The sequence below is a fragment of the Alternaria rosae genome (assembly GCF_020736505.1).
Source record: "Alternaria rosae strain MPI-PUGE-AT-0040 chromosome Unknown BKA58scaffold_2, whole genome shotgun sequence".
Lineage (NCBI taxonomy): Eukaryota > Fungi > Ascomycota > Dothideomycetes > Pleosporales > Pleosporaceae > Alternaria > Alternaria rosae.
The window spans coordinates 1,086,307-1,104,671 of NW_025763571.1; the positions used below are offsets into that span (position 1 = coordinate 1,086,307).

General features: G+C 52.0%; 8 protein-coding genes across 8 annotated transcripts; 1 reads left to right on the top strand and 7 right to left on the bottom strand.

Moving 5' to 3' along the window:
* Positions 1-599: 599 nt before the first annotated feature.
* Positions 600-1,902, bottom strand: BKA58DRAFT_84825 (Isochorismatase-like protein). The gene has a single exon (XM_046176031.1). The coding sequence runs from the start codon at positions 1,649-1,651 to the stop codon at positions 692-694; it is 960 nt and encodes a 319-aa protein (XP_046028718.1). The 5' UTR covers positions 1,652-1,902; the 3' UTR covers positions 600-691.
* A 250-nt stretch (positions 1,903-2,152) lies between these two features.
* On the bottom strand, positions 2,153-3,387 carry BKA58DRAFT_435608 (uncharacterized protein; the record flags this gene model as incomplete). The annotated part of the gene is made up of 2 exons (XM_046173355.1): positions 2,153-3,159; positions 3,210-3,387. The coding sequence occupies 2 exons, from the start codon at positions 3,385-3,387 to the stop codon at positions 2,153-2,155; spliced, it is 1,185 nt and encodes a 394-aa protein (XP_046028719.1).
* A 276-nt stretch (positions 3,388-3,663) lies between these two features.
* Positions 3,664-5,356, top strand: BKA58DRAFT_84786 (U3 snoRNA associated-domain-containing protein). Its single transcript, XM_046176029.1, has one exon. The coding sequence runs from the start codon at positions 3,777-3,779 to the stop codon at positions 5,289-5,291; it is 1,515 nt and encodes a 504-aa protein (XP_046028720.1). The 5' UTR covers positions 3,664-3,776; the 3' UTR covers positions 5,292-5,356.
* Positions 5,357-6,566, bottom strand: BKA58DRAFT_84785 (uncharacterized protein). The gene is made up of 2 exons (XM_046176028.1): positions 6,447-6,566; positions 5,357-6,390 (listed from the first exon to the last, which is right to left on the bottom strand). Exons 1-2 carry the CDS (start codon positions 6,463-6,465, stop codon positions 5,423-5,425), a joined length of 987 nt encoding a protein of 328 aa, XP_046028721.1. The 5' UTR covers positions 6,466-6,566; the 3' UTR covers positions 5,357-5,422.
* BKA58DRAFT_376130 (mitochondrial uncoupling protein 2) lies at positions 6,546-8,043 on the bottom strand. The gene is made up of 5 exons (XM_046169489.1): positions 7,906-8,043; positions 7,798-7,847; positions 7,528-7,723; positions 7,004-7,442; positions 6,546-6,953 (listed from the first exon to the last, which is right to left on the bottom strand). Exons 1-5 carry the CDS (start codon positions 7,934-7,936, stop codon positions 6,788-6,790), a joined length of 882 nt encoding a protein of 293 aa, XP_046028722.1. The 5' UTR covers positions 7,937-8,043; the 3' UTR covers positions 6,546-6,787.
* A 1,010-nt stretch (positions 8,044-9,053) lies between these two features.
* BKA58DRAFT_435612 (Retinoic acid induced 16-like protein-domain-containing protein) lies at positions 9,054-11,922 on the bottom strand (the record flags this gene model as incomplete). The annotated part of the gene is made up of 5 exons (XM_046173356.1): positions 9,054-10,680; positions 10,732-10,971; positions 11,018-11,709; positions 11,759-11,863; positions 11,914-11,922. The coding sequence occupies 5 exons, from the start codon at positions 11,920-11,922 to the stop codon at positions 9,054-9,056; spliced, it is 2,673 nt and encodes an 890-aa protein (XP_046028723.1).
* Positions 11,923-12,099: 177 nt separating this feature from the next.
* Positions 12,100-13,791, bottom strand: BKA58DRAFT_376134 (uncharacterized protein). The gene has a single exon (XM_046169490.1). The coding sequence runs from the start codon at positions 13,470-13,472 to the stop codon at positions 12,213-12,215; it is 1,260 nt and encodes a 419-aa protein (XP_046028724.1). The 5' UTR covers positions 13,473-13,791; the 3' UTR covers positions 12,100-12,212.
* A 326-nt stretch (positions 13,792-14,117) lies between these two features.
* On the bottom strand, positions 14,118-18,133 carry BKA58DRAFT_397992 (uncharacterized protein; the record flags this gene model as incomplete). Its single annotated transcript, XM_046171458.1, has 4 exons — positions 14,118-16,160; positions 16,683-16,891; positions 16,993-17,696; positions 17,778-18,133. 4 exons carry the CDS (start codon positions 18,131-18,133, stop codon positions 14,118-14,120), a joined length of 3,312 nt encoding a protein of 1,103 aa, XP_046028725.1.
* Positions 18,134-18,365: the final 232 nt, after the last annotated feature.

The following is an 18,365-nucleotide window of genomic DNA, read 5'->3' on the forward strand; positions in this document are numbered from 1 at the left end:
CTTCAACTGTTGTAGTCTAATACACCGTACAGCTTGTGGAGTTATCCTTCGTGGACGTCTCCCATTGCTTCATGCTCACTAAAGATCAGGCCTATCAGACATGCTGGCAGCTTTCTTCCCTGCGTGCTTGTTCACGATGCCGAATTATGCGTGGATTGCCTATGCGTTTGATGAGACAAAGATTGCTCAGCGCGTATTTCTGTTCTTACAGAAAGACTCCATCTACTGCTTTCGCACTCATCTTTTTTGTTCACAGTCAAAGTTACATTGACAAGGGCTTCGCACATCATGCTCAATATTCTTGTCATCACACTGGCAGGCGATCGTTCCATGGTGTTCGGTTGATCAGACAAGAGCGTGCCTCGCCTGATGCAACGAGCAGCGGTACACGGGTCACGAACAGTAGAAGGCGCTATCGACTGCCTCAGTACAGACTGGCCAAATGCCATTCTAGTCCAGAGCAATCTCATCCTGAGGAACGAAGAACCGAGCACCACGCTGCGTAGTCACTTGATCGAACGGGCGAGAAACGGCTGTACCACAATCTTCATGGGATACTTCCATTGGTTAAATGAAGATGCTCCTGGGAACTCTATGGAGAATTTCCACTCAGACCGTTGACTTTACAGTTGTACTCACGATTCTTCTACATCAGTTTCTGTATTCGAATGAAGATACATAGACTACATATTCAAGAGCCACCCACACCCTCGGCAAACTGTTGACAACTCGCACAAAATCCAAAGGTTCTAGTGGCATTATACTCCCAACACTGCTGCGCGTAGTCTGGTGTCGTAGTCCCACATCCGTCACCTAGTAACACGCAGTCGTATCCATTGCTGAATGCATCAGTCAGGGTTCCACCCACGCACTGATCGGTATTGACACCTGTGAAGAACAAGGTCCTAATGCCCTCTTTATCCAGAAACTCTTTGAGGGGTGTGGTGGCACCCCACATCCCGCTCATCCTATTTTTATGGATCCAGACGTCAGGCCTACTCCCCAACTTGCTGCCTTCGACATACATGGCATCAAGTGGAGGGTAAAGCGCTGCGTTCCAAGAATCGCGCATGAGCAATCTACCTCCGTCTACAGTTTTCCCGTCTGGAAACTTGAGTATCCCGCAGTCAGCCCCGATACCACGGTAGAAAGACTGGTTTTCTTTGCCATGTCGATCCATGCTCACGCTTCCTTCTTGGTGTCCAAAAGCGTCGTCGGCTTTGAAATCGGCATCTTCCGGAATGGAGAAGAAACCAAATGCGCGTTTCACAGCTGGCGGCATATCTTTGGCTTCCTCCTCCGTAAGCCCCCAATTTACCCATACGACTCTGATGCCAGCTTTTCGTGCAGCTGGAATAGCGTACTTGACCAGATTTTCGCAAGCGATGTGACCAGGACCCTTTTGGCCGCGGCCGAAAGCTTCGGAGAGGAAGAAGTTCTGCATGTCGATGATGACAAGGGCGGATTTCGAAGGGTCAATTGTGATGGCATCAGCTCGTGTCTGAATTGTATGTGTGGGTCCCGTAGTTGGCGACGAGTGCGTAGAAGGATGGGTGAGGTCAAAGCCATTCTTGGTAGAGTGCGACCAGAAGTTTGAAGGTGAGCCTATCAAGGCTTTTCGATGGGTGTTGAGAGGGATAGTAGATGACATGGCTGTGAGAACAGATATTGTGCTAGATTGAAGTGATCAAAGATCGATTCTTGATGGTAGATTGTGTTCGATGTCTGCGTGAAGATGCAGAATGATATGTGTTAAGTAAATAGGTGATCATACTGGTGATGAATATAAATCTTCAAATAGTCATCGGATGCTGTGGCCACTATCAGAGTGCCAGATAAGGAAGGCCAGTAGCTCACCTGCCGAGGTGGGGTAGGCCGGGGTAGGTCCGGAGATAGACGTTTTGTCGAGGATATGACCAAGACATCTTTCAACACACATGTGTATGTCTAGTGCATGGTGCGAGATCGATCTGGAATAGAGGTATTCTGCGCAGAATCACCGAACAGTTGCGTAATTGTCTGACAGATACTTCATATGAATGTAGCTTCTGAAACAATGCCAGGCTGCGCGTGTGAGCGTGGCGAACACGCATGATACATTAGGAGAGAATGGAGTATATAGGATATGTTCTCCTACTGGTTGAATTGGCTGTTACCGGATTCCCGCAAGCCGCATCCTCGCAACATGCACAAGCTGTGGTGCCTCTTCTTTGTAAAGGGCAGCGCTCTCAGAGTCGACAATCTGACGCAAATAGTGCCTGGATCTTTCGTCGTCACCAACAGACTTGTAATAGTCCGCGAGTTGCAACATTGAAGGTTTGTGTCCGACGACAGACGCCGCATGTAGCCACTCTCGGGCTAGCTTCGCAGCGCTTCCGCGTCTCCAGGTCAGTAACCAGTTGAGCGCATGCCGTATGCTACCGTTTTCTAAAATAGACGAGTTCGATGCTGCCACTTCTTGATAGAAGCCAGTGAGGTCCAGTATGGCTTGTCTGTGACCGGATGCTGCTGCTTTGCTAGTATACCGCAACCACTTTTCGCTTGTTTTCGGCTCATAGGCTGCGAGTTCGTAGTATGAAAGCGGATCATCACCTTCGAAAGCACCTTTCTGGAAATATGACTGGGCTTCTGCCTGTACGTTCGGGTCCTTGTCTGCCTTATGTAGATAACCGAGCGCATTCCAGGGTGCTATAAGAGCAAACTGCATCGCATGCGTTGATGACGTTCCAGTTTGATGATCAAGAGTTGAAGGCTTGATGGCTTCTTGGTATACTTTTATGGCCTCCTGCTTCTGTCCTGCTCGCTCAAGGAAGAGTCCTCTTAAAGTCAAGACTTCAACTACTAGACTTGGAGTCTTTTCCAAGGACTGCAAGTCAATCATGTCGAGTAATTGGCGGTATTGGGCGATCTCTTTCTGTGGAAAAAGACTTGCAATCTCTTGAGCAGGCCCGTTGCCAGAACTGCCAAGGTAGACGGCAGTCAGGATGTGTACTATCGCTAGAGGATCTCTAGCTTGCGCACATCCTTGCAGAAGCATACCAGCGACAGCTTTGTGCTGACTAGGAGGCAATTGAGCTCTTATCGCTGTATCGCTAATATCGGGTATCTTGAATGTAACGAGCGCAAGAGATGTAATATCAATCGGTCGGACGTTATATTCTGCTCATGTCAGTACCGTCAATGGAGGTGAGCGTGGGCCGTGAACCTACTCTTGACTATCCGCAAAACGTTGTCGCTGTGGGAAATAGTTTTGGTTTGCGCAACGAAATCATCGTAGATGCTCAGAGCCGTACGCGGCTCGATATTGAGTGTGCTTTGTTGCTTGCAGATGGTGTAGAAGCCCAGTCGAGCGCGGGCATCAGCATCAACACGTGCTCTCGGATCCATTCTTCGCTTCGTAGCATAGTTCTGGGTTCGCATGCCTGTTGCAAGCCAATACGAGCCCATCAGATATCTTGCGGCATTGTAGCGGATCGGTAAAGTAATTTGGCGCGGTCGGCACGACAAACATGGCTCTAGACGCGTGACTGCGTTTACTGAGCGTAATACTGCGCGAGGAGTCGACATAGTTACGAGACGATTGCTCGATAGTTGGTAAATGACGATGCGGTGATCCTTGGGATTCACCAGGGTCGTTAGTCTCGGGGGTCCGCAATGGCCGCGAAATCTTGGCACGCCAGAATCTTTTCCACATCGCGCGATCCACCAGCGCAGCAACGACGAGGACAGTCGCGGTTCGTGCACAACGCGTATCAACCCACACCAACGAAGTCGCAATGGTTACTACACGAGGCGGAACAGAGACGCCAGGCGCACCGACACCGACGCCGCGCAGCTCGACAAGAAAAGCCGCAGGAAAGCGAGAACTCGAGTCGCTAGAGACGCCGACACAAACGAAAAGGCAGAGGAAGTCTGCGCCCACGTCCTCCTCCAAGAAGAGATCTGCCAAGCAGGCGATCGATGCGGATGCGCCTTCACAAGGACTTTCGCAAGAGTCTGTCGACGATGTCTCGGACACGATCGCTATCGCTGCGCCTGCGACCCAAGACCCTCAGACGCCGACAAAGGACGACTTTCTGCCACTCCGACGCCGATCGAGCCCCCATGTTGTGGTCAGCAGGAAGTCACCGGATGATTCGACGGCCACAGACAGCTTCGGTGAAGGCAGAGAAGATGCGCCAGTAACTTCACAAAATCCGTCTTTTTACACACCGGCGCAACAGCCTGGTTCTGGTTCTGGTTCAGTATACGCGACGCCCGCCACAACATTCAAGCAACCTGAGGGATCTCCTACACCCAAGGCTAAGAAGGGAGATAGCCAGACGCCAGCATCAGGCTCAGCGAAGAGAGGCAGAGGCCGCCCGAAGAAGGCTGTAGAGACGCCGTCCAAGTTCCCTGACGAAATCCCAACGTCCTCATACGAGAGCAGCACAGCTCCTATACCCTCGCAAGACGACGTGCCTCCTTCAGCACAACCCGAAAAGACGCACAGGCGCTTTGGTAGCGAGGAGCCTGCGGAGTCGCAAGATTCGCCCGCTGCGAACAAGCAAGGCAACAAGCGATATGAAGCTTCTCAGCCCATCGAGTCACTGCCCCCAACGCAAACAACCCAAGTCAATCAGGACGAAGCAAGCGATTCGGACAACGAAGCCCCCGAGGTAGTCACCACAGCCGCTGCAAGTTCGAAAGCACGAGCTACGCAAGCCGAAGCCGACCGCGCGCAGAAAGCCCAACAAGCAAAGGAACAGGCCAAGCGACAGGCGCGCGAGGAACTCGTTGCCGCCCAACAAGCTGCAAAGCGAGAGCGTGAGGAGAAGAAGGCAAAGAAATTGGCAAAGAAGGCTGCCAAGGAAGCAAAGGCTGCCGCCGGCCCCCTCGACGAAGAGCCAGAAGTTGCGTCGCGCATGGACATCGACGTATCCAACGGTCTCCTACCTGCTTCCCTCCTCGAGACCATCGACGACCAACGCCCTCCCACACCACCGCCCGAGCGGCGCGGAAAGACAGAGGAGGAACTTAAGAAGGAGAAACTCAACCACCACATCAAGTTCCTGGAGCGCGTTGACAAGCCAGCGAAGGATGTGAAGAAGGGCAAGCTCAGCGTAGCAGTATTGGCACAACAGAACCGGGTGCTGCCGCCCAAGGTCAACAGGAATACGAAGAACGTACGTGAACACTGGTTGAAGGGGCGTGAAATGGATAAGAAGGGAGGAAAACCCGGCGTTAGGTTCGGGAAGAAGATGGAGAGGAGGCCGCATGGTAACCGGGGTTTCCTCAGGAATGGAGAGTAGATAATAGCACAGTGCCAGTCGGACTTGTGCAGCATGATGTAAAAGATATCCATTGCCATCTTGATGTTTGTGCCTTTGATGATAGGCTTTGCCGCCCATCGTGCTGTCCACTTTCATTCCTGCTGTACCATCTACCGCCGTCCAGGCCTCTTCGGCTTTGCAAATCCCTTACTCTCCTCCTTCTTCTCCACCTTAAACTCATCTAGGATAACCTGCTCAGTAATCTCATCCGGATCCGTCGCTTCAATCTTCTTCTCCACCTTGAGCCCACCATCGTTCTGCGCAAGACTGACCACATTGCCCCTACTCGCTGCATACAGCATCCTCTCCCTGATCTTCGCTCCGCTCGGACACGTCGAGATGAACACAATACTCGCAGCAGCGTCGTCATGACGGTAGAACGAGAACCGCGGCTCCTTGGCATCGATAGCGCGGGAGAGAGTTGAAGGCGTCGCTGATGAAGAAGAAACAAGCTGAAGTGTCTCAGACGCGCCGTCCATGCGCAACTGCACGAGGTTATCCGTCCCACCCTGTCCCAACTTCTTCAGTGCACCGCCAATCTCATCATCAGCCCGAATAGCGATTCTGCCTCCTTGGGCCAGACCCTGACCGCGTGTACCTCTGCTCTCCAGGGCCTCGGCATCTTTGATATCCTGCAGCGATTGTTCCTCCGCTGTCAGCGGATTATCAGATGCTGTATGCGCGATGTGTTTCTCCCAGCCTTCCGGCGTGAGCTCTGATGCTTCGGTCGTGAAGACGCTCTCACTGAAATGCTCTCCGCCTAGCTCACGCACGAGTGTGAGGCGCGTGGATGCGAAGAGCATTTTCTGGCGTACGGGCGCAGCATTGGGTACGTATGTTACGGCTACGAGAGATTTATCGGGCGAGGCGAGCGAGTCGGCGCGGCGGAGTAGAATGTACAGGGCGGCATTGGGCTGGATGCGGGATTGGAGATTGGAGAGGTCGGCGAGGAATGTCGACGCTGACGAGGATATGGTGTCACTGGGGATGATGGTTTCGTTTTGGATTGTGGCTAGGATTCCGCGTTGCGAGGTCGAGGTTATGAGGCTACCCACGGCGGATTTGAGCTCCTGGGAAGCTATAGGGGTTTGTTAGTGGGGTGTACGAAGTTGGAACGCGCTGGATAATCGTTACCGGAGATACCAGACTGCATCTTGGCAAGTCTTTACTGCAGTATCTTCTGTGGTTGTCGGAACACTCAAAGAGGAGGCCGGTAAGATGTTGAATGTACTGATTTGTACGTTTACACTGACGTCGAACCAGCGGTGATGCTGTACTATAGTGGGGCAGGTGGGCTGGACGGCCGATGCACCTTGGCAGCCCTGCTTCTATCATATAGTCTGGTTCCTGAGCTGGCGTTTCTAAAATTCAAATGTCGTTGTATATCACAGAAATTACAGGCTTCAATATGCTTGGAAAACAATGTATGCTCATCGAAGAGCGCTCTCCAACAGACTGGAAAACGCAATGGTAGCTCACTCCTCATATGCCCCACCAGGGAGCATCTCTCTACCTTTCTCCAACACGCCCTTCAGATACTCGTACACGGTAAATGTGACAGCTTGGCCGGGGGCTACTCGCATCACACGCGGTGTGATACCTTTGTAGAAACTGCGGATACCTTCCTGCTTCCACATGTCGCTGCGAATTGTCAGCTAACACTCGGAAGTTGGGTGCGCTCGAGGACTTACTTTCCGATGTTCACTATCCTCTGAATAGCAGTTTGACCTGCCTCCGCGGGCGTCTTCTGCAACCTCGTTTTGATCGTGTCGATCGGCGCGTTCGTAAACGGACCAACAGCACCACTAATCAGACCGATCAAACTCGTCTCGTAGCCCGGCAAATCTGTTGTACCATGGTACTTCTGTAACTGTGCCCTGAGTTCCGAGTACGCAGTGAAGTTTGCTGCTTGGTTTGTTCCCTGGCGCAACGCTGTGAGCGAGACACCACGCCATAATGCGCCTGCGCCTTCTTCCTTCACGACAGTATACATGGCATGCGCGGCATTTCGGTACTTGGGTATATCGAGCGGATCGGCCATTGAGTGGTGCTGCGCTTGAAGACGGATCTTGACAACCTCCATGGGTGTGACTACGAGAACGGCCTCCGTGACACCAGCGGCAAGGCCAGCTGTAGAGTGTTAGTATTCAGTCATTCTTGAGCGAACTTTGTATTGAAAAGATGCGCCTTGCAATCTCGCGAGCTGTAGACTTACCCATAAACGTAGACTTTGACGCGACATTGCCCTCTTTGTCTGCTAACAGCTGCTTATACCACTCATAACTCGTGAATCGTATGGCCATCTTCGGAACGATGCCTGTGAGAACGGCGCCTAATCCCTTATATAGGCCTAATGCTGTCTCCCTCTTCACGATCTCGGTTCCGGTCGTAATAAACCCGCGCTTCTTTGCCTGTAGTGTACACCAATCAGTGACGTTCTGGATAGTGTATGCCGACCGCTTCGAAAGTATAAGTTGGGACATACTCCTGGAGCGCGAGCTCGTCTTGACAGTTGCATGCGGACTTTGATCGTATCTGATATTCAATTAGACCTAACGCGCAGATGATAGAGGCTTGAGGACTTGTAACTCACCGAGAGGATGACACGCGAGTGCCTCCATCATTCCAGCACCACCTCCGGCTTCATGTCGCGTCAGTATCGTGCCATCGCGGTCGCATACCCTCCAAATTCTCAGCTCGGGGCTTACCGATCAAATTTGTGGCCGCCGAAGCGGGCTTCTTGCCGCCAGGCCCTTGTACTGATTTCGCGGACATGTTGCGTAGAGTTGGAGCGCAGAGGTTCAGGAAGGTGTTTGCTGCGAGGAATGGAGACCAAAAGCCGTCCAAGGCACGAGCACGTGGGGTTACACGAAGTTATGACACTGAAGGAGCGATCCTGAGCTGTAGCCCAATTTTCGGAATGGGAACTGTAATGCACTTTAGAAACCTCGGCTTCTAGAGATGACGACAGAGGGAGAGCAAGCTAATCAATAGCAGCAGCGATGCAACGGGTATAGAGAAGAACACTCGGAATGAGGTTTAGGAAAGCGAGGAGAGCATGAGCGCAAGGAAATTCATTCAGTCATATTCCATACATTGCTGATCAGAAGCCTGCCTTGACTACCCGCGGGTGTGAGGACAAACACCCATTTGCTCCGCCAGCCTCGGCCCTTGCGTGAGCCCAGACCGCGTGTCTTAGTGTCGACTGGCACGCGTTTGTCTGGCAACTGGCAAACAACGGGGTACCTTGGCAAAAACCCCGGATTTTGCCTTGGGTGGGCGAGCGGAAGTTACGATGCGCTGATGTCGTTCGGCCGGCGATCGGCTCGAGGAATTACGTTGCCGAGCCACAGTTGCCCAGCTGTCCAAGCTATTGGCCGTTCATCATGGCCTGCTTGGGATGATAACACATGCAATCCTGGTGTTATGCCTGAAATCGAGTCTCGTGTATTTCCGGGTTCGCGCTTTCACAAGCTCGTGTAGGCGAGCGTCTGGTGATGGATGAGGGGTGGAACGATCGACATGTGAAAGTGTGGAAGATGACGTTGGAGGGGCTGTCGGAAACTCTCCGCTGCAGAGCCCATCCCGAAAGCGGCCGACGTGCACGTGCGCGAAGATGCCTCGGAAGATGCCTAGGCAATCTCAACTGTTCTACAAAATGTTCCTCGGGACGTGTTGAAGGAGAGATGAAAATGGGGTATATTCTTACTACATCAACGATTCCCCTCGGCAAACCTACAATCAGATAAATCTGACCTCATTGAACAGACTTGACCTGACCTGCATCAACGCAACCAGCTCCAACACAAAGTTCTGCAGTATGACTACGTTTGTGATGATGTGCAGCAAGCTCGCCTCTCGAATATCATCGTCTTCTGTATCCTCAGTACCATTCGCCGCGTCATCAGAAGGTTCCTTTGGTGGTGGTTGGAACTTCGATAGCATGACTTCTACCTCCTTTGATCCAGCCGGCCGGCGGAAGCGAATACGTCTCTTGCCGAACTGACTCATTCTGATCTGTGATATGCTAGCTTCGACGTCTGACATCAAAGAAGGCTGTTGTACGGCGTATGTTCCTGACATAGGAGATGACGCTCGGGCAGGTGAACCGACGAGTGTCTGGCCTCCATATCTTGATGGTGCGGGTGATGTAGTGGGGGTGTTCCTTGCTTCAGAAAGAGTTTCCTTCCTGCCTCTCGGAGATTGCGCTCTGGAGGGCGTCGTCGGTTGGTTACGTACGTGTTGTGGTATTTGCGGAGTCCAAGATCCAACTGGAGTTTCCGAGGGAGGTCGCGCAGGCTTTGACTGAGGCGTTGACATTTTTGACTCCTCTACGAGATCCTGATGGAAGCGGAAGGCATGCTTACGATTCGCAACGTGCTCATCCCAGTCCTTGATATCGCTGCGCAGGGCATCGACTTGCGTCTGAAGACGTTGCAGGCATGCAAACAGTTGAGGAGTAGCAGAAGACTCCCATTTCGGAAACCTTTCTGCCATGAACATGGCGCGCAAATTGTCGTTCGTGAACGACTCGGCTACAGGACTGTCGTTTTCGAAGTGGTAGTCGGCAGGATCCACGGACAGCCATCCTTCCAGACGCAGTTGCGAGCAGGTGCCAAGCGTGATCAATGCCTCAGTAAGCGCTAGGTTTGTCTCGACATCGTTTGTGAGGAACCTCAGCAGTAGATCCATGAGAGATTGGAAGAGCGGATCTTCTGGAAGCAACTGATGTGGATCTACCTCCCTAGCTGAGGCTTCAGTGGAGTCGAAGTATCCTGGACTCTTCGAAGAGGTCGCGGGTAAAGCGATGGTCTTCAAAGAGCAGGGATGCGACTCCAACAAACTCAGAGTATCTTTGAGATAGTTCTCGTACGCTTCATCAACACCTTCCAGGCCAGCGAGATCGATGGCGAGGTTTAGGTACAGCTCAAGCTCCTTGTTCAGAGATCCAACAGTTCTATTGTGCTCTTTGTGATGCAAGTTCATTACCTTGACGAGAGACCCGAGAGCGTATCCATGGCTTTTGCTCAATATCACAGTAGTCAGCTTCAATGATGCAATGACCGTCTGTGGATTGCGCGATGCGGTGCTTCCCAAGACCAAGTCGACGAGATTGAACAAGGATGGGTTTAATTTGTCGTCATCCTTATCCGATGCAGTAAGCAGCATAAGCGACTGACGGCGCTTGACAGCTGCAGGGGATCGTGGTGTCGTGGAAGACGCGTAGTCCAGGAGTGCGAGTAGATACTGAAGCATCATGTGCACGAGTTCGGGGTGGTCAAGCGCATCTAGGATATGGCGAAGGTACGTAAGTACTGCGACGGATGAACCACCATCGGCGTCGGACGACTCAAGTAGTGAAGGATATCTGCATGAAGTCAGCTATGTAAACATTGAAGGCGTGTGAGAAAAAACGCACAATAGCTGCTGGAGGAACAAAGCTTGGAAGTGGTCAATCAATGTAACTCTGACATCCAGAGATCTGCAATGCTCGAGCACATCTTGCCAGAAGGCAAGGTAAGACAAGAAGGTGAGGAGATGACTCTGGAAGTCGGGTGTGAAGAAGTTCTCTGCTTGTGGATTGGGCTGCATCTCGGTATAGTCGGAGAGTAGTAAGACAGGAGGCAAATGATGCGCGGGGTGGAGTATCGATAGCTTTCTGGACAATGTTAGCTTCGTTGTCTCGGGTTCGGTGCGCTTCATACCTGCTCATCTGGCTGTACAGTGCCCCTAGACCGGTCGCCATGAGCGTAGGCAGATCGCTGTTGACGATCCACTGCTCGAGATCCATTGACCTGGACGCAGACTCGAATATGTACAGCAATCCGGTGCGCGCAAAATCCCCGATACGGCCTTCGTGGTGGACATGGTCGATGAGCTGATAGCACAACGGGAAGTCCTCTTTCTGTGTGACGCCGGCGAAGTCGGTTTTGGGATTCAGCACTCGCCCCTCGCTGCTTGCGGATGTGGTGGTGAACCAGACATGCAGAATCTCTGGTTGTAGCCTGATCTTGGCCGCGATACCGAAGAGCAGCTCCACAATGTCGGCCTCGATGTCCTCTCCGATGCCCATGCTTCCAGACCCGACTGTGCGGTCGATGAAGTTCATGAGCGACGCGGCGAACACGTCGTTCTCGAGGAAGTCCTCTTCCTCGCTGTCGATGAGGGCATTGTAGAAGGCCACGGCGTCCCTAACGGTACCCTCATCGTGTGCCGTCGCAGCGATCTTGGAGACAGCCGTGTATATCTGCTGGGCGGCGGCGAACTGGAGGCACATGTGCGGCGCTGGAGATCGCGACTCATCGCTGAGGATAGCTGTGAGGGCCTGGAAGCCGCGCCGGATGTTGCCCAGGGCTTCGCGGTCGTGGGCGAGGTTGGTCGACTTCTGCCATGTTTGCTGCCACGTGTCAGACTCGCGGCATCTCGGGGTACTCAGCCAGGCCTACCAGTATCTGATTGTAGCGCTGCCGGAAGCGTGCCAGCCGCTGTTGGGGGTTGTTCGGGGCGGCCTGCTTCTTCTTCTGGGACGAGCCGCCGAGGAGCCTCACCCACTCGCTGGAGTCAGTGCGCGAACCATAGCTGCTGCAGTGCGAAGACGTACGAAATCCATTTGATGTCCTACTCACCCCGCATTTGCGCCGTCTACGTGGGGTCAAGGGTGGAAAGGAGTGATGTCGACGCGGAGCGCGCCGTGGTGGAGCGAGCTCGAAACCAATCGCGTTGCATCCTTCTCCGCAGCCCTGGAGAGCAGTCACCATCGTCCACAACACACAAAGCGTCTCGGGAATGCACATGTGATAACATGTATTATTAACATTACCTCGATTCTACAACTGCAAAGGACACGGATATAGCGCAAACTATGAAACATGGGAACATCCACTATACAAACAGTCAAATTCAGATCGCAGCCTCCTCCTTCGTCCACTTGACCTCCTTCTCAACTTTCCCCCCATTCAGCGTCGGCAGCCCACTCATCCCCAACATGTAATCCCTCCCCTTCAGCAGCCATACGAAGAACGAAGGTACCTTCCACCCCATAACAGCCCCAACACCGCCGCCGCTGCCGATGGGAACAACCATAGACTCCCTCGTGTCAGCCGTGTACACTCTGTCCTTGCCCTTGGGCTTGGCCTCTGGAAGCATGGGGTTGTAAGAGAGCAGGTCGCGCTTGATGTTGGTGGCCAGGGCAGGTAGAGCCTGGATAATATCCCAAGCGTTGTTGCGCGAATATGATGCAATGTCACCGAAGCCGTAGACGCGGGGCCCTGCAATGTCGACGCGAAGGGTGGAATCGTTCGTCACGAGGTAGCCCTTGTCATTGAGCAATTCATCTGGCAGCCACGACGAGTTTGGTTCAACACCGTAAGCGGGAACGTAGAGGTCTGCTTCAAGCTTGCCACCGTCCTTGAGGGTCAGCGTCGTGCGGCCATCTTTTGTCTGCGTTGAATCGACTACTCGCGTGTTGTAGACAACCTCCACCCCGAGCGCTCTGAGTTTCTGCTCTGCAATTCTGGCGATTGCAGGGCGGAGACCGGGAAGAAGTTGCTTGTCCGATGTGATCAGGGTAACGTCGACTTTCTGCTGCACCTTGCTGAACCATCCTGGCTTGCCGTTGCGATGCTCAGCAACTTCACCCGCGAATTCTACGCCCGTTGGACCTCCACCAACGATAACAATCTTCTTTGCCGATGCGATCTGTTCATTTGTTGAGCTGATCGCGTTCAGAGTGCTTTGAGCATCGGCGCTCATGGAGAAAGCTTGGAAATAAGTCTTGCTTCCGGTTGCCACAACAAGGGCGTGGTACGTCAACGACTCGTCTTCTTGTCCCTTGTTGCTGCGAAACAAGACACGTCGCGATGATGGCTCTAGGCCCGTAGCAGAGGCTTCAATGAATGTAAAATCGTCTCTGGCGTATTGTTTGAAGCCCTCATGCAGTTCAAACATGACTTTGTCGGTCGACATGCGCCCAGTGGAAGCTGCCACTCGTGGGGAGGCGATCCTGAAGTACCACTGTGCAGATGGCGAGATGTTGTAGACATGATACTTGGCGTCGTTCCTTGCCTTGAGAGCGGGTAGAATGTGCTTCAGGATGTAATGGGTTGCCTGTAGGCCCGCGGCCGATGCGCCAATAATGACAATGTTGCGTTGTTCGGACATCGCGGAATCGGTCGTGTAGAAAGTCAGAAAGTAATGTGCAAGTACGAACAAGAGATGATCTGTAATATATCTGATGTGTCTGGAGATGAGATATTTAGATGCGATGTGTTGGATAGTCTGAAAGCCGACGATGCCTTGGTCTATATATACTCACGTCTTCAACCATGTGTGCCTGTCGTCGTCTGAACGACGGACCAATTTTTCGGGAACTTGTCATCAAGCATTGAATCCCGGTCACATAAACGTAAAGTCCTAAGGACTCTCCCTCGCTGTATCGGTCGTTACCGCGTCGTGACAGCACGCAAGCGAGGTTTGTAATGAGGGAAGGGCAGACCGCCAGTCGGATGCCCACAGATCCGTGGGACCGACAGTTCGTAAGCACACCGGGGCATCGCCAAGGTATCGGCAGCTCTCATTGGCTGCGATGCTCAAGCACGCTGCATTTCCGCATGCTGATGCAGGGGTTTATCAATCACTGTTGTCTTTTCCTCCCGCAAAGCTTTGTTTGTTTCGCGTTCCTGGAACTTGATCAAATTAATTGCAGAATGCGACATCACACCTACTCCCAAATGAACCCTGAATACCTCCAAATCTTGTTTGCAAAGCACACAAGAGGTTCCTAGATCAGAATATGCCCAGGTGCGCTCAAATCAAGTCTGCAAAATCGTTTGCATCCTCCCATTCATCGTCATCGTCGTCACTGCTTTCCTCTTCGTCACTGTCAGAATCGCTGTCTTCGCCGTTCTCTCCTTCCACCAGACCATTTCCTCCATGCGCATCGTTCATGTGCTGGTACGCGGCCTCACTTTGTGGGAAGACCTTGAGACACACCCAGCACATGTGTCCGTGACAACCGCTGCACTCGACATGGTTGCATCCGTCGACTTTTTCGATAAGTGTGGCGCATTTTGGACATTCTTTCGTACCAGCCACCATTTTGTACTCGTCTAGAAGCTGCTCGTTATGCTCATTTCTGAGGAGATGCGATTCATACTTTGCGCAAGTCCAGCCGACATGAGGCTCTACATGGCATAGAGTGCATGTTTGAGTCAGACATGTAGGGCATGTGAAGATCTCAAAGGATCCGTTGCGCCGGTACACTGCTTTACAGTCAGGCGCTCGACAGTTGCGATAGATATCTGGAAAGGATCGGATATAGTAAGTTAGGGATGCCTTGAGTAACGCATCAATCATTGTGCCGGTAGCGTATTTACGCAGGTCTGCGATGGCTATTGGTTGTTCGCAGAATTCGTGCCAGCATACCAGCGGAAAGTGATCGTTTGTTAGGTCGGATGAAGCTACCTGCAGTTGATGATCGAAGCACTCCTTGCACGTATAGTGGCCGCATTTGGAGAGCTTAACGTCGTTCGTCGCATCGCCACATTGAGGACATGTGTGGTTGTTTGACATGCTCGTTGAGGGTGGTAGTGGTAAATTTAGCTCAAATGTAAGCAGCCAGGCGGTTTGCCGAGGGCAATGAAGGACGAGTGTTTTCTTTAGTACGTCAAGGCTGACTTTCGACTCACCCAACTTGTTCTGTGCACGGGCAATCTTGTCCGACTTAAGCAGCTCTCTGAAGTCTTTCGAGGTGAATTGGATGGTGGTCGTCTCTTCCCATGTGCTCAGCATGATGGCTTTCTCTGCAAGGTCGCGCTCAACCAGCTTCATCCGTGCATCGTCCTGTTCAGGATCATAAATGCACAGACGCTGTTGGAATCTATCACTCATGATTATCACACCTTTTTCTCGCGCTAGATACTGAAGCCACTTAGCTCCAGATGCAGTTGCGAAGAAGTCGTGCCAGATCTCGTATCGCGCAGCATGGCCACCTAGTCCCGCGGTCGCTACTCTTCCTGAAAATATGGCCTCCAGTACTCTCTTCATGTCGACGACCTTTTCTTGATCCGTTCCCGATATGCGCAATGTGACCATACCCTGTCGAGGCTTCTCCCAGACTGCGCTCGCTTCTGGAACTTGCGACATGATATCTTCCACATCAACCAAGACAGCGTCAGAGAGCTCTTTTGGTGCAGTGAAGTACACAGTATACATCACATGCGTGTCCACTTCTGGGTTGCCGCGGAGATGCTTCACGGCTGCAAGCGCATGTTCCGGTTGGTAAAAGCCGGCGATAGTGTTCGTGTACAAGCGTCCACGCACGGTAGAGTGGAGTGTGTTGTTGGTGTCCGCTCTGTGACAGAACCTGAGCGAACCAGCAACCGATTGAAGAATACCCTTCATGACTGACGGCCCAAATTCCCTGCTCGGACGCCATGATATTAGTATCGTGTTGGCATCCGCCTTGATCGAAAGTTTGTCGGTAATTCGAATGCTAGGGTTCAGACTGAAACCCGATAAAACACACCCCACAAGGAATTCTGCGTTCCCTCCCTCAATGTGCCTGTGAATATTTGATTCTGTCATGCCTGAGCTAAAGAAGTCCTTTACTGAAAATAAGAGTGGTGATTGGGTCGCAGTCTCTTGCAAGTTCGACTTGATGATGTTATGCACGAGAAAGGGGTCTAGACATGATCGGGAAAAACCTGATCCAAACGGCTGAAGTCGGTGTTGATTTCTACGGTTGCCTGGTGGGGTATGTCTGCTGCTATGAATGACGTGCCATAGCAAACGTGACGTGCAAACACGCAATGAAGCGTCACAATAACAACGCGAGAACGAGTGGAGAGTCTGGACGATGAGTAGGTCGTGGGAGTACGTTTAATTCCGTCGTTGATCCGCAGAAGAGCGTGGAGATGAAGATCAGCCCATGATCATGAGTTGGTACGAAGGCTGGGAATCGGTGCGCGCTAGCGACATAAGCAGGCGCGGTGGTGGCGCGTCAATTTCCTCCCTAGATGGCCACTGTAAAGGCATGGAAAAAAAATGCCCCAATACTACCGACGTGAAGACGGTACCGCTGGTGTCTCACGTCTTAGGCAGTTCGTCTTCCTCTTTTCTGAGTGGAAAGGTGCTTTCGAACAACCAGTCATCAGGGCCCATTGTTCAACAAACATCACGCATGTCACTGTTTACAGGCACCGGAAGCAATTTGCCCGTCAATTTCATCATTCACGACCCCCCCCTTTCGAGTCTTGTAACAAGATAGATACGACATGAAACCTCCATGCGCCTGTCCACGCACAAACGCCGATAAACATGTTGACGGTGAAAATGATTCTATAAGTTCCAGAATCATGTAGAATGCAGTACCTTTGGATTGACAAAGATATCTTCGTCGGTACTGGGCTCGTATTTGTGTTCCAAGTCCTCCGTACCAAGATGATCGTTCGCGTTACCAAGGCGTGTACTTGGAAGCGGTAGAGATACGTTTGTGTGACTGAGCTCTTCGAAGCTGGGATAGACTGCGGATAGCGATTCAGAAGTTTCATCCAAATTTAATTCCGAGTTGAACATGGGATCTGAAAGGCACGAAGTCCATTGAGCAGAATTTTTGCTTCAACAAGGGGGTAAGAGGTGGTATCACGGTCGCGGAGAGAATGGGCGTACGTCGGAGACGAACTGAAATTCACATTCGACGGAGCGTGTTCGTGATAAGCGCCACCAGTGTGTGGCTGAAGGATCGGTTCGGGTGGTAGACCAGAGCGCGGAACGCTCTTCAGCGACGTGACTTGATCTGTAGAAACAGCTGACAAAGGCTGTGATCTGATGTTCCATTCCTGGTTGTTGGTTGAAGATGGGTCCGCGCTGAAGACTTGTTCGAATGACCAGAGGTCTGCAGACGCTGGTGCGTACGCATCGGAATTCGTGCTGGTTTTGTTGGCAAGCCTGGGGCTTTGGCCGCAGTAGCCCTCGTCGTCCGTGGTCGTTCGGAAGCAATTCTCGTGAGACACGGGCGCCGATAGGGGGATGTCCAGGGTCGCGCTCTTCCAAGGGTTCGTCATGGAATCCACTGCCGAATCGACTGATTTCGATCTTGTAGAGTGACGTTCCTGTACGTACATGCGCGCAAAATTGATGACCCCGTCTTGAAAGGCTTTTTCTTCCATTGCTCGGCGACCTGCAACGCTCACAAGCCCGGAGGAGAATCCTTCAAACTGGCCACGAAAGGCCTCTTCGTTGGCCCAAGGCAAAGGTATGGGATCTTTGGGCCCTAGGGCAAATAGGCGCCGGTAAATCAACTCCCACTTCTTCTCTAGCATCTGTAGACTAGTGTACTCTCTCTTCCCGAAGTTGAAATCGGCATTGAGCCTTTCCAGCGACAAACTGTGTACTTATTTCAAATGATCTCTGCTGTGTGTTAGAATCCAAAGCGGTGAAGAATTCTGATGCTGAACGCAGACATACTTCAATTTGGCAAGCTCAATCAACCCCTTCCCTTTGCACGATGTCGACTGGTGCGTCTTCGGATCATGCTTGTGAAAGGGACAACCCACACGAATCTCGACATCCGTACCTACCTCGCCCGGGCTGATAGCGCCACCGTCCGGTTCCATGGAGGCAATAAATTGATCGATAGCACGATCCACCGGGAACTTGAGATGGTACGTCTTGGCTTGAGTTGACATTTCCCCACCCTTTTGAACCCCACTGCCATTGTGAATGGGGGTGACCGCATTCATTGCATTCTTTCTAGTCGCCGGAAGTCTGATTGAACCCTTAGGACCAAGATCTGCGTTTCGCTGCGGAATGGAATATCGCATGGTGATTTCTGTGGATGCGTAAGAGGAAGCTTCTATGGAAGTTTAGCTTTAAGTGCAGAGGAGAGATTAGAGATTGCATACCCGGCAATCTAGATCGGTCAGTTGGTTTCTCTATACGCTTGAGAGCGTTTGAGAGTACTGACTTTGTTTGTCAGAGATGATAGTGTCTCGCTCCCGGTCAACAAGCAAGATACTACCACCTCTTGATGAGCAGATGATAATTTTCAAGAAG